At 38.5% G+C, this 15,501-nt stretch overlaps 1 protein-coding gene across 1 annotated transcript in view; it reads left to right on the forward strand.

The window, feature by feature from the left end:
- The window catches only part of LOC102224555 (forkhead box protein J3-like), a 63,618-nt gene that overhangs the window by 27,003 nt on the left and 21,114 nt on the right, over positions 1 to 15,501 (forward strand). Inside the window, exons 2-4 of the mRNA XM_005796938.2 lie at positions 4,847 to 4,921; positions 9,360 to 9,443; positions 12,090 to 12,191. Coding sequence (XP_005796995.1) covers positions 4,847 to 4,921; positions 9,360 to 9,443; positions 12,090 to 12,191 — 261 coding nt within the window. The remainder of the gene's footprint in view (positions 1 to 4,846; positions 4,922 to 9,359; positions 9,444 to 12,089; positions 12,192 to 15,501) is intronic.

Consider the following 15,501-nt stretch of genomic DNA (forward strand, 5'->3'; position numbering starts at 1 on the left):
GTGTAGGAACTTTGTACTTTGCACAGACCTGCTTACTATATTCTTAGTTTTTCATCTCTTATGGCCCAGCAGGAGCATAGCGGAGCAGGAAAGAATGGTTCATTAAAAAATAAACTTCTGATGTTGCACCAAGCCACTCCCACTTGACTGTATCAATGATTTAGAACAAACAGACGTTCCTTAATGGAACGAGCCACCTCTCTTCACCTCCCATCTGCGTGGCATTAGGTGGCCCCCATTTTCAGACGCAGACTGTGGAGGAAAATGTCTGTGGAGTGCTTGTGGTTCTGTGGAACTGTGAAGCTTGTTTTAGAAACCGTCCCATCAGATCCTCTCTGGTTCTACACATTTCAGGGATCCCAAGTAGCATTGGCTAACGAAGCAGAGAACATCTTATGTTTGTCACTCTCCACTATGCATGATGAGGCATTTTGCTATGTTCATCCAAGCTGAGGCTGTACTATTGTTGGAGTAGGGGAGGAAATGCAACCAGAAGAACAAAACATTTATCTTCATGCTGTATTTTGCAGAGATGCCAGAGTTGGTTCAAGTGGGCTGCATCAGCAAACACACAACAATAAGGTTAACCGTTTACCTCGGCTGCCCTGGAGTCTTCAGGTTACTGGGGTCTCAGTGGATCTATTTGTCAAGTCTGCATGACATTTGAGATCTGATTCTGCAGGCTTGGATTTTTTTTTCTGCTTCACAGCTGTGCACAATCTCACTTGGTAGGAAAAGTGAGGCGCCCGTGGCTTAATTACGTTTAGACCACAGAGTTCTGATCACAGTGCAAGCCAGCGCACTTCCTTATCTCGATGTGAAGCTCAGAGAGCAATGTGGCCAAAATAATAATGCTATGAGGTCTCCATAACATTATCATGGTGTGAGGAAAGGATTTTTCATGTCTTTAATTTTACTACATCATTTTGCTACTTTTTTATTACAAAAAAGATGTAAAATAAACTTAACTGTGCAATTGTCAACATGATAGTTTAAATAAGTTGTTGTAACTAGTGTGATTTTTACACTTTTGTGTTTTTTGTTTAAGATGTATAGATTATAATGTCAGCCATCTCTCGATGTTTGTCCACCTTTCCACCCATTCACTCAGATGAACATTTAAAATGGGCCAAAAGTTGTTTAATATGAGGCTGGAAAAGTACAACTTTTGGTTTAAAAATATGCCAAAATAACTAGAACTTCCTTGTTCTGTCTGATTCTTGCCTTCTATGGATGGGCTGTACCTAAATTAATTTTGTTATGCTTCAGTACAATAACAATAAAAGCATTCTGAAATTTTACGTTTTATTATAAACATTTACGCTCCGCAGCAGGTACACCTTACCAGAAGTGGGTTGGTCCGTCTTTTGTACTCAGAACTCCCTGATTCTTCATTGTATGAATTCAGCAAGCTGTCAGAAACATTGCTCAGATTTTGATCCATATTGACATGGTAGCGTCATGCATTTGCTGCAGGTTTGTCTACTGCACATTCACGATGCAAATCTCCCGCTCCACCACATTACAAAAGTGCTCTATGGAACTAAGGTCTGCTGACCGTGGAGGATATTGGAGGACAGAGAACTCATTGTGAAACTGTCTGTGCTTTGTGACATTATCCCCTGAAGGGTGGGGAACACCTGTCATGAAAGGGATGTAAATAGTCAGTAATGATAACAGGTAGGTTGTGAGGGTATATTGATGTTCAACAGGAACTAGGGGTGCACCGATTTATCAACGGTGGTTTTCTTAAATTTGGGAGATTGGTGATCTGCCGATACATCCATGTGAAGCCAACCTTGAAGCCAATGATCTTATCTACCTCAGCAATGGTCTAAATATCAGCCACTGACCTCTTCTGCTCTGCCTTTAGAGAGGTTTTACTGATGGACCGTCCCACCAAGTCATGTCTGCACATTTGCAGATAACAATAGTCACTCTGCTTGTTGACAACTCAGAGACTTTCTTGCTACATTTAGCAACATTTCAGACAAAAAAAATGGTATGGGCGAAAATTGCAATTGGCAGGTAGATCGATAATTGGCAATCGACCAGAAAACTGCACCCCTAACAGAAACTAATGGTCCCAAAATGTGCTAATAGGGAATATCTACCAAACCAATACATCCCCGATACCAGAACCAAATTCTGACCCTGCTATCTCAATGTTGCAGCTGAGATAAACAGTCTTTGGACCAGGCAATCTCTTGTTGTCCATTTTTGATCAGCCTGTTTTAATTGGACTCTGCAGTTACAGCTAACAGGAGTGGCTTTTGTTTTGGTCCTTTAGCTGTATCCCATCTGCCTGATGGTGCAACATTTGCCTCTGTCATTTCAAACCAGTCTGCATCAACAAGACACTTTCATACATACAACTTCTGCTCCTTGGATATTTACTTTGTTTTGGACCACCAAGAGATGCTCATGTGTGAAAATCACAGTAGATTGAAAGGTTCTGAACACAATCAACCAAGCCATGTTCAAACTCACTTAAATCTGCTGCTCAATGTGGACGATGGGGCTTGTTGCTTAAATAAAATCATTATAATGATTTTATAATGATATAATAATATAATGATATATTATTATATCATTATAATGATATAATATTGAAACTCAATTTATTGTCAGTGTTGGAAGATCACTGGCTGTGAATTTTACTGCATACAATGTAACAAACCACTCCAGATATATTTCTTTTTACTTTAGTAGCTCTGCTGTCCAAAATGAAATGAAATAAAATAAAAGCAGCCGCACAGTTATCACCTTGAACTGTTTACTCTGTTTCTGTACAAGAGAGTAGTTATCTTTTTCTTTAAGTGAAATGACCTTTTAGAGAATACTAAAATCTAAGTGTCAATATGCAATCTGAAATCTCAGTTTTAGCCCATGGCGGCATAAAGGCCTTTTTCTGTTTGAGAGAAATTCAATATTTCAGTCACAAAAGCTAGAGCCTTGGATGAGCTGATTTACTAAAGGAATAATGATCACTGAATCCTACAGAGTGGAGGATGAGTGTAGCTTGGAGGTGAGGAGGGTTGCCCTTTCATGCTTTAAAGTCTGTCTCGCACTAAAGGTGATTTATATCTGTTTTGATTCTCAGAATTGTTTAAGAGGGTGGTATCATGAAAAGTCAACTTTTTTGAGCTTTTCATCATGCTTTAACGTTAATCCCTCATCAAAAACATACCTGGAGTGTTGATTGATTCTTTCTTGAATGTTTCAGAAATCCTTGAATCACCTCTGGCAATCATTTGGAGGTGCCTATTTCGCCTATTTACACAAAGCTCCTCCTCTCAGCTGCAGTCTCCAGCCGAGCTGCCAACTCACGGAGCCCTCTGCTCCTGCAGACTAGCGGCAGCAGCTGGATGATATAAGCTTCTGAGCTTATCGTAGGATCTACAACACTCCTAAGAATGATTGCAAACTGTATCAATGGATGGCATGGTTTTTGTCTTGGCTTACTGAAGTGGGAGTGTTAGTGAAGGTAGGAGGTTCTTAAAGAGACAGAGCCCCAATTTCAAGATGTCAGACATGTAATTTGATGTGAAATCAAATTTGACATGTACATTATTTTTATAACAGCTGAAGGTAACATAGTTACTTGGTTGGCCTATAAAATGGCATTATATGGAAAATACATAATGTCGCTCCTTTGAATATTTCACCAAGCCGTAATTTTGTATTATAGAGCAGGATTGACTGAATTGTGGTCATTCAGAGGTTTAGCCAGTGGGATTGACAACATTTCTCTCTCCGATGATGTGGTTAACTTTTATGATGAATCAGTGGGAAGTTATCTCTCTATCCAGGGTTCTTTCACATACCAGAAAAGCATTAAATTTTCTGACTTTTCATGTCTGGCTAAGTGTTAAATATGGAAAATTGTAAATACTTCATTTCCTGTCCCATTGTCTGACTCTATAAGTCCGTCAATTGATCCATTCTGCTGGTCATTGGTTCATTTTGACATCCATCCAACGATACGTTACTGTGTTTGTTCCTTCCACTCATCTTTCCATCTATGTTCCAATAAATCATTCATCCTTACAGGTTCTATAGTTAAAGCCTGACCTAAATACCAGCAGTAAACTCTTATTTGTATTCCTTCCTGGCACTGAGAACCTGGCTGATTTAAGTCTGTAAAGGTCTGAAACTCTAACATGAAAAATGTGGAGTTTCTTGTCTCTCACAGAGCATCTCTCTCGGCTTATTCTTTGCATTTCATTGTGACCATCTGTCAATGCCGATCCATAAAGTGGAGTGGATGCAGATCCATTGGCAATGTCGAGCCCTCCGGTGGTCTGGCTGCAACTGGGGTGGCGGACTGGGGGGTCTTTCAGTTGCTGGGGGACCTAGATTTTGCAATCTAACCTGCATGGTTTCTGAAAACCATCCCTCCTTTCATATCAGGCAACTGGATGCATCTCCCAATCCACCAGTGTGGACCAGCTCGTAACACAGTAATGAGTTAACTTTCAGAATGATCTACATAATTTATTTCCAGGCCCCACAGGAGGCTGCTAGAGCATTAATTAATATCAGGCCTAGCTATCAGCAGCCATCCCAGTGTGGGATTCCTTCTTGCTCCTATTTCTGGAACCCGTGGAATTTGATATGATGTGCAGCCCAAATGGAGTTCATTGGATGAGATGAAATCTATGTTTCACAGTCTTTAAGCTCTTGTTTGACTGTAAATCAATGGGGGAAAAAGATGTAAAAGTGTGTAAACTTGTTGCTATGGGCACCAGTGTTTTTGCTTTGTTACAAAATACTTTGTACGATCAGCATTTTTGATACGTTTACTTACTTCGCCACCTTTCTCTCTCTTTGTTTTCCCTCACAGAACTCAATACGGCACAATCTGTCGCTAAACAAATGTTTTCTCAAAGTGCCTCGCTCCAAAGATGACCCTGGAAAGGTAAGACTGACACACATTATTTTAATCACGGTCAGTTTAAGACTGCATGCAAATGAGGAGAGGAAAAAAGAGAAAATGTGTTAAATTTCAACTAAGCAGACTCTGTTGGCTGAACACACGGCTGAAACATTTTTTGGGTGTGTGTGTCATGCTCTCCCTGGTAGAAAAATGTTACCTTTGAATGACTGCCAGGACTCTGACAGACTGAAAACGGAAGGAATTCTCATTTTCTCATGGACATCCTCACACACATGCATTTTAAATGTAGAATGAAATGGATCTTTATTTCATTATTATCTTTGAACCAACACAGGCAGTAGATGTAGATATATGAAGTAAAAGTTTTGGACAGAAAAGTGTAGAAGGGCAGAACGATTCCAGAAATGATCGTCCCTGAAGTGTTAAAAAAAAAAAATCTGCTCTCATTTGTTTCCAGCTCAGCTCTCCTCCTGTTTCACTCCTCTATACAAATATATAGTCAATGTTAATTTGACATTTAAATCTCAGTAGGACCACCTACTGTTGCTATTTTAACTCGATCTACTTCCCAATCTCAAGCGACATCAGCCTGATGAGAAAGATCCCCTGATGGCCTGCAAGGGGGTTTAAAGACCCTGACTCACAGGGGCAACTCGGTAACCTAGAACGTCTTTAAGATAAACTCAGATATGTAATAAATTCATTACACACAGAGAGGAATATGAATATTTCAAGTGTTTATTTTTGTTTTGGTGATATTTTGCATCAGACTAATCAAAAAGGTTTTATATATACATATATATAAATAAATAAGAAACGGACGGAAAAGTATGTCTCTGTATTATGCAGCATGTTTGTGACTCCTTTCACATGAATTATTGCATCAGTGCAGCGAGGCATGGCTGCTGAGGTGCTAAAAAAGCCAAGGCTGGTTTAACACTCATCTTCATCTTGTTAGCATTGTTGACTCTGTTATCTCATGTTTACACCATAGTTTCTCTATGGGGTTTAAGTCAGACCAGCGTTTGGTCAAAGCTGCACAGTGATACCATAGGTATCATACCAAATGGTCAAAATGGGTTTGGTGCTTTTGGCAATGTGGGCAGGTACCAAATCCTGCTGGAAAATGAAATCAGGATCACTATGAAGCAGTGTTTCTCAAACTTTTTCAGGTTTGGGACCACTTGGCAAGCATTCACATTTGAAATTTGAAATTGCCCCCACAATAACACACAATCTATAGAACCTGAAATGAAAATATTCGTCTCATTGTCTTTGTTCATCGTAATGTGAAGGGTGGGTCTGTTTTGAATAAAACCATGAACAACTTGGGGCGTTTTGAGGTATTTACAGATTATGAAATTGTAAGCTTTCCAATGATGGAAAACGCATGGAAATCAAAAAAGTTCTTTAGTACAAGAGTTGTGTGCGCTAATACCATTTTGGGCTGTTTGTAATCTAGAAGCATAATAAAAGAAAAATAGACTTGAGTTGCTTTGGCAAAAATAAACACTTTCTTTCAGTCAGTAGATAGCCCATTGTAAATAATTTTATTTTAGCTGTTCAGATGCAGTTAGTCAGCGTGGGGCGCAGACCTAGATCTTGATGCCTGTGGCGTGCTGCATTTCATAATAACGTTCAAAAACAAAAGCTCTAAAACTCACTCTGAGAAACTTTCCACCAGTATCTTTAGGTTTTCTTTTCAGTGACCAGGTCTTAAGCCACTAATCCATTATTATTTTTAAACACGATCCTTTAGTAAGCTAGCTGTAGTGTTGCACTTTGAGCTCATGTCAGAGCAAATGAACGGTTGTTTACATGCACTAGGTTGCGGACCACTGGTTATTAAATCACTGTGATTTTGTTAATCTTATTTTGAAATGTGACTGGATGTTCTGTTAAGAGAGGCAGGAGGAGACGGGACCTGCCATTATCATATCTAAGTGCTTAATAAGTCTTCTAATAGTTATGACGTTAAGCTTGTGAAATTAGATAATTAAATGTAAGTCCGTTACCAGAGAAGGAATCTAGCAATGTTTCTTCAAAATAAAGTCCAATTACAGATATTAATTTCAGCTAACCAGGTGTGGCTCATGAAAAACGCCTACTATGTCTGCAGACACACCTGCTTCTCGAATGGGTTATGACTCACAATCTTAAGGTTGCAATTACATCTCAATTGCTTTTGGACACTTTCTCCTTCCACTCATCTTTTCATTGATATGCTGTATTACAGCACCCTGTGAACAGTCTTTCAGCATGATATTTTTAAGCTTTAAATAATGATCTTCAACTTTAATTAACTTAAAATATATTGCTGTTTGTAATTAATCTATATATAATTTTTTTTTTAGCCAAATTACTCAAATAAGCCATTAAATGATGTTTTAATTTATTGAGATTGACCTGTACAGTGACGGTGTGCATAGGTCCAGCTATTTGCAGCCAAACTCAGATATCATCTATGTCCTGCCAGAACACACACTACATATGCTCAGGCAGCAACACAAATAATTATATGCACACACCAACACACACGCGTGAAGAGCTACACCAGGCTGTGTAGAGGATGGGGACTGAATGCTAATTTCTTGTTTTGCTGTAATCCTCTGATATTGACACTCCTGGGAGCTGCTCCACTAAATACAAAATAATCTATTGCAGTATGGATCCCATTCCAAATGCATGGCCAACATGTTCGCATCCTTAATGTTTAATTTGGAATTTTCCTCACTGCCTTTCCCCCCTGAAGACAACTTCAAAGAGCTGCTAGCCGGTCTTGATATGTTGCATCAATATTGTAATGTGGCAGGAATATGAGGACTGCTGGTTGCACGAGATAGGAGAGTCATGTCGCTCCCTGTCAGTGAGATGGTGTAAGAGATGACGGTTAGTACTGTGCACATGCAGAGGTAAGAAACGCAATGTGAAGTCTACCTGTAACAATCCTCATTTTAATTGAGCTACGGCTTCATTCTTGTTTGTTTGTCACTCTGAAATTTACATTAAAAAGAGGAAGCAGGTGACGTAATTTATGCTGAGGCATGAAAATGAGCTGTGTCATTTGGAGGAAGAGAAGATCTGCTGTTGGGATCTGTTTTCATTGAACAAACAAAACAAACTTTACCTCCTTCGTCTTCTGACCACAGAGAATGCTGCGGCTTTGCTCTGTTTTTTCCCCAGACTTCGACACACTTGACTTGGCATTGCTACAGTATACTGCTGTATTTGTGAATAATTTAATGAGTCTTTATATATTATTCTTTTTTTTTCCTGCAAACTCTCTTGGGTTGAGCGAAGGGAAATGCAGAAACTCCCATCCCATGAGGGTTAACTTATTCCTCTCCCTCTCTCAATTAAAAGAAACAGCAACCAAGCCGGGCTTTGTCTGTGCGACAAGATACTAAGAAGCATTCGGTCCGTTTTTAACCACTCCAGTATGAGAGAAGATCAAATGTAGAGATTTTGTCAAAACTTTTTTTGTCTCTAGATGAACCTCTCATCAGAGCGTGTGCTTTATTCAACCATGCCCTATATCTATATAGGAGTATCCATGCTTTTGCTTATTTATAGTGTGAATTATTTATCCTCTGAGGACAATGTTAATTGACCTCAAAGCTCCACACATTCTTAAAGTTAGAATTTAAACCCACCAGATCCAGCCTCGGTGTGTGAGAGCTGTGGAAATAACACACTGGCTGGTGTAACCAGAGCAAAGTGGTGTGTTTTCTGGAGTTCTGGGGTCCAGCCTGTTGTTCTGAGAATCTCCTATGGAAATATCAATTATTCTCTTTGCTAAGGAAGTGATTTCCCAGGTGCTGATCTTATTTGATCTCGACAGTTGATATCTTATCAGGAATTGTGTAAAATATTGAAAACAAATTCACAACCTATACAGCCTTAGGGTAGGAATCTTGCTCTTTATAAAGCTGAGCGTTATTCCTGTTGCCTTCCAGGTGGAATGCTATTGAAAAATAAATTAATTGAGGCCAAATGGAAAGGTAAATAATGCAGCTTGGTGGTGGAGTTCCCTCTTCTCCATTAGCCTTGCTCAGACCTCGAAGGGAGCAGCGAGGCAAGCCTATTTTCTTCATCCTTGGCAGCAGCGCTCGCTCTGGGTTCAGTACCTGAGGCCGAGGAAGCACAGCTGCAGGAAAGGCTTAACATTTTACCACCACCAGCCGCCCTCCGCCACCTCTCACCGAGGAGAGAAAGCCCAGCCTTTCTTCCTAACAAAGACCTCCTACACTCGGCACAACCTTTAACCACTCGGCTATCAGCTCCAATAAAGATTTCGACTGATAGGGCAAACTGTGAAGGCAGAAGGGAAACTTCCTGACTTCCTTTTTCCTTTTCTTGGTTTCCTGTCTGGCCTTACACAAATTGTTTATAGACCACTGTAATAAAGTTATGAAAACAATCCTTGGTATCGGCTCACAGATCTGTTGTTTGTCTGCAGGGCTCCTACTGGGCTATTGACACCAACCCAAAGGAGGACGCTTTGCCGACTCGGCCAAAGAAGAGGCCACGGTCTGGAGAGCGGGTGAGTCGCTTCAAATCAAAAAGAAAACTCCTTCTGCATCCGTCCTTAACTCAAGTGTTGAGATCAGCTTGGTTCAGTTATTATTGGTGTGTATATCTGACCTCATTTGACTTTTCTTTTCTCCTTTTTACTGTTTGCAATTTCAATCAAAAGTTCAAATTTTCTTCAGAATCCAAACCAGGTCAAAATTCTACATATTCATTAGGTTTTGATCAAGGCCTTATTTCTGAGTCCATTCAATGATGACATTAAACTCACTTGACTGGGGACATTTGTACTGGTTTTCCAAGAAGTTCCAGCTTGTGAAAGACTTAGTGGTTTATGGATTGTCCATGCATGGGTTTTCTCCAGGTGCTTCGTCCAAAAACATGACTGGTAGGTTGATTGGGTACAACCTGTCCAGGGTTTACCCAACAACTGCTGGAGTCCAGGGACTCTGGGATCCTGAAAATAAAATCAGGTCTAGACTTTTTTCTAGTCTAGACTTTGGTTTCCCAAATTTGTTTCAAATAAATTTCAGTTTGGGTCAGATTGTTGAAGCTTGGCAGCAATTATCTGTTTTAACTAGGACTGGGCGGTAAATCGATTTTGTCAATTGATCAAATTTTGGGAAAAAAAAAATTTCACCAATACACCCCTTGTTTTTCCATAGTTCAGAATAATGTCAGCATATCCATTATTCTGACATTATTGTCTTGTTTGACAAGCTGTTTTACAGCTTCTATTTATGTGAACTTTGAACTCAGGTCAACTATGCAGCAATTTATAAGGGCCAGTTATTTTTTTATTTTTATTTTTATGAGAATAAAGTCATATAAAATAATACTAGAATAAAGTCTTAATGTTACCAGAATAAAGTTGCAATATCAGGAGAACGAAGAAGTAATTTTATGAGAACTCCAACATGAAAAATCAATTATGTATCCAAGATTTTTTCCAATTAAAATGACTTTTTTCTCGAAATATTAAGATGTTCTTCTGGTAAAATTATGTCATTATTCTGCTAATATTATTACTAGATTTTTATGATTAAACAAAAATGACAATTCACAAAGATGGTTGGGGGGAAAAAAAGCCACTTTTTGAAAATATTATTTGTCTGTAATTTATTTTTTAGGAAAAAATACAAGAAATCAATTAAAATCTGAAATTAAAATCAAATATGGAAAAAATCTGAGATTTTATTTGTATGCCTTTTTGCCTAGTCTTAGTTCTAACAGGACAATAACCCCAAAGATGTGATAAATATGGTTTAAAAAAATAAAAACAGGCTATAGTAATGTTATGGGAGGATCCTAATTTCACTTTTCTAGGACTTTACATACAGCTACTCTCCCTGTGGTTCATCTTTAAAACCCGCACGAAGAAAAACTGATTCAAATATATAACAGATGACAGATTAAACGTATATAGTGTTAAAAAATTAATTACGGATTATACTGAAAGCTGATAAATGCATAAAATGTACCATAATTAACTATTTCAACTATTAGTATTTTGCTCATAACAATCTTTTCATCATTTTTTTTACTGACTTCAGCTCAGCTTTAATTAAGCTTAGCAGCTGTCAAATAACCATCTACAAATATGTTAGAATTTGTTGATTGCAAAAGTGTTTGCTTTTTCTTCAGCTTGTTCAAGGACATTTTATCCAAATATTGGTGAGATTGTATGTAAACATCTGAATCTTTAGGTGTATTGTGCATCCAGTTTTTATTAATCAAAACCACTGCAGTTGTTTAGTTTATAATGATTCAGCTCTGGAAAAGGCCACAGCTCAAATACATCAGTAGAATTATTGGCATCCATACCATAAGTAATTATGCAGGAGTTTTTTTTATACTTGTACATATATCTGCAGGTTATTAAATACACTCTTTGCATTAGCCTGACTCTGGAGCATTGCTGAACACACACGGTGTGTTAAAGCAATTGATTAAGCTGATTAAGGACTCTAGTATGCATAAATCACACATTTGTCTGTTATGTTCATATAGACATGATGCAAAATACAGCTTTACCATCAGTTTTCAGCAAAGCTCTCCTGTTGCAGTCCTGCTCATTTGAGTGCGACACAGAAGAGCGCACAAAGTGAAGAGAATGTTTTTCTGTAATACAAACGCTCTGTGTTTAAACCCCTCCCCCACCGAGGCACAGTCTGCCCAAAAGGCTTTCCATTAAGAGTCACAGACATTGAAATTGAGTTTTTCTCTTTTTTGAAATCTCATTTATGTTTATCGTGAATTTAAAAAAGTGGTATTGTTGGCAGCCAATCCTCTTACAGTAAGCAGTTTTGGGAGACGGGCATAGCAGAGTTATCTCTGACAACACTGCATATACGGCAAGAAGAGGGCATGTATGTGCAACACTGTATGTCTGATTGGGAGTGAGAGGAAGGGGGGGATCTTTTTAAAAAAATCTCACTTCAAAGATGACCTAAATAAAGGTGTTGCTCCATTCTGGTTTTATATTTGGTATCTTCCAGATGCATCTGGTGTTAGTTTATGTGTTTATACCTTTAATATAGGCTGCTCTATTCATCCCTCTGTGGTGAGATCCTGTGTTTGTAATAATTGGATTATTATTATAATTTTTTTTATTATTGTTCTGCCTCTACAACCCCCTCTCTCCTCCCCACCTCCACAGGCTTCCACACCATACAGCCTGGATTCAGAGTCTTTGGGGATGGACTGTATGATCTCTGGAAGTGCCTCTCCAACGCTGGCAATCAACACTGTGACTAACAAGGTACTACAGCAAGCCATCCAGCCTCCAGCTCCAACACACACCTGGCTCCACGGCTGCACCCTGACCCCGCCCACTTCTCCAACCACCTACAGCACTATTCCCCACAGAGAGAGGCACACTCTCGTGGAGGGGAGATGCTGGCACTCACAAGCATCTGCTCATGTGCCTAAAGCTTCTCTCCTCTGCAACCCACACCAAAATACACAACTAGCTGCCCCTGTTCTACTTCTTTCCTGCACAACAACCAGACTCCTGTAATGTTCTGCATAGAAATCCAATGCTCACACTGATACTGAGACATTATACGTTCTTATCCACTTGAAACAGAGCGCTTCTCATGCTCTGTGTCATGTGTGAAACTCGAGGCTCGGGGGCCAAATCCGGCCCACCATAGTTTTTTGTGTGGCCCTCTAAAAAGAGGGCCACATGACTAGAAGCTTCAAGATGAGAGTTGTGTCTTAAATATGATCTTGTCAGTCAAATCAAAGCAGTTTTTATCCATTTACTCCCAAATTACATCAATTAGTCCGTTCAGTTTTTTGAGATTCCTTGATTGTGGAAATTCACATAAAATCAACACATCCCCGCACTTTATTTAGGGTTGTCGCAATAAGCAATAAAACAATTAATCACGTGATAAATGGAAACAAACTAAATAATTTCCATTTGCATGATTTATCTTTTTTTTTCTTTCCTGCAAAAACTGGATAAGTCTTTCAACTAGTGCTATTTTAAAGGACTTCATAATTCATCTCATTTAATTCTGTGCTTTTGTTTATTTTTGATATTTAAAACGTCTTTGAGTTCCAGTGTTAAATGTTCTCTAGAATTTAAAGTTAATAGATTTTTGAGAATGCATTCTTGCATTGTTATGACATCAAAATTATATTACTTGAAAATGATCTCAAAGCAACAATATTATCGTTCATCTCAATAACTTCTGGGACAATTTATTGTTGAACAAAATTTATTGTGACTGGCCTACTAATACATAATTGTGACTTAAAGCTGGACTATATGGCTGAAAGATTTATCACCATATAAAAGTTTCATATCAGTCAATATCAATAATTGTCTGTCAATAATTATTAATTAGTTTTTGTTTTAAATACCTGAAATATTGCCAAACTGGTGGCGTGACCTTTTTCTGTTTTGTCCAACGCCGTTGTATTTTATCTTTAAGCAGTTATAAGGCACGGTGGGGAACATTAAACTGGTGCTGCGCAAGGTACTCAGCAGGTTGTTGCTAGGTAACCAAAGGGTGAGTGTGTTGCTAGGTAACCAAGAATGAATCAATTGATTCCACCAAACCTGCTTAGCTCTCTGTGAGAGGTTGATCAGCTAAAGCTTTTTGTTTTCCTACATCTCCCAGAGTTCATGAATATTATATGAGATCATCTATTGATATAGACACTCGTCTATTGTGATATATATTATTGATTAACTGTACTTTTTTTTGCAAACTTTCTTCAAAAATGGTCAAAAACATCAGGTCTTTGTGATGCTTTCTCCCACCTGCAGGTGGCGGTACTTCTTGATTCTACTAAGTTGCTGCCTCAGCCTTACTTGATGTCACGTTATAGTCCGTGATCAATGTGGAGAGTAACTAAAAGTCGCACTTAAAGTCACACATTAGCGCAAATATTTATAAATTAGCATCACAAAATCTGTGATTTTTATTGCAAAAAAATCACAAAAACAATCATGAAATCCTAGAGTGACTAATCAATGGGAAAGATGTTTGACATGATTTGATTTTAAGAAATACTTATTGCATGCAGATACAGCTATGTATTGGTATTTTAACAGTTTAATGGGTTTTATCAATGCATCTGGCACCACAAACCCTAGAGGACATCCATGATCTTGATTCGGCCCAAAATGATGAGTTTGACACTCTTTACGAAGCTCAGGCTTCGCTCAGAGTTATTTGGCATTTTGTGACCAACTACAGGTGACCCCCTCCACCCCCGCTGACAACTGCCTGCTCCGTTTTTTCTTTACATCTGTAAAAGCTTAGAAGCACTTATACATCACAGAGCAAAGCTACAGGGACTGCTAGCTGTTAGCCGTGAGTATGTGTCTCTCTCTGAAATTTAAATAGGCTTTTTAACCTTAAGCTCTCATCCTCTGGGCCCAGTGGGGGCAGCTCTCAGGAGCACTTTTAAAAAGCCTACAAGAGTCGCTTATTCATTTGCTACAAGCACTACAAATAATAAAAAAAAAGATTTAACATTAGCGCGGCGCTCATAGGAAATATGAGTTGGTGTTGTGTGTCAGGGACTTATGAAGGCTGAGCATATGTCTGCCGTGTTGTAGCAAGTGTGTACATGTACAATAGATTACCGTATGTTATAGTTCTTTAGCTGGTTTTGACAAATGTCAGACTATTTGCTGCAGGCTGTGTCTTTGAACTAAACTGGATTTTTTTTTTTTTTTTTACGTCTCTGTAACAGAAATGTTCTCAAACTCAGATATTGGGTGCTTTGTGAAATTATTCACATTCATTCACATTATTTCACTTCATTAAAACCCCCAACCAAATGTATTTAGATGGTCAGGTAGACCAATTCAATTGAAAGAAACTTTTATAAAATGTCATCTTCAAAGAGTCATTGTGGATGGTGATGCTATGGGAAGGAAAGACTTCCAGTAGCAGTTGGTGTTGCCACAAATCTTTAGATTGTTGTTTAACAAGTCTCCTGACTGTCTTACAATGCAGGTCAAAATCCTGGCAGCAGAAACGATATTTCACAGAAACATGGACGACATCATCAGTTGTTGGCGATTACAGCTAACCAACCTCATTTGCTTTTGGAAACCCAAACTGAGCGATGTTGCAGTCGGGAATATAATCTTTGCCCTATCTGATAGTTGGAAGAGATTGGTTGAATTTGATGTGCATCATAACTTTCCAAAAATACAAAAAAGTGAGAACAAAAATCCTGGAATAATTGTCCAAAAATTAATGTTTCACCCAGAAACATCAACAGAAGTTTACACAAAACAAATCAGAACCAGCATAGCAGAGCTACTCCAACATGTTGCCATCATGAACGGCACACTTCTCTAATGTAGCACTGAGAATGTGATACAAGTTGCTTTTAGTGATTTTTGGAACATAGATGTGATATTTGTTCTGTTTTATTTTACTTCCAAAATAACTTTAATATAACCATGTTCCAATTCTAAGTTTTACAAAAGAGTTATTTGCTAAGTGATATGTTGAGTGACTTTGCTAACAATTACCATTGCAGTCTGATGGTAATAAATTTCCCACTACATTGTAGCTGCATTGTGTACAACAGTG

This window comes from Xiphophorus maculatus, chromosome 20 (assembly GCF_002775205.1).
Source record: "Xiphophorus maculatus strain JP 163 A chromosome 20, X_maculatus-5.0-male, whole genome shotgun sequence".
NCBI lineage: Eukaryota > Metazoa > Chordata > Actinopteri > Cyprinodontiformes > Poeciliidae > Xiphophorus > Xiphophorus maculatus.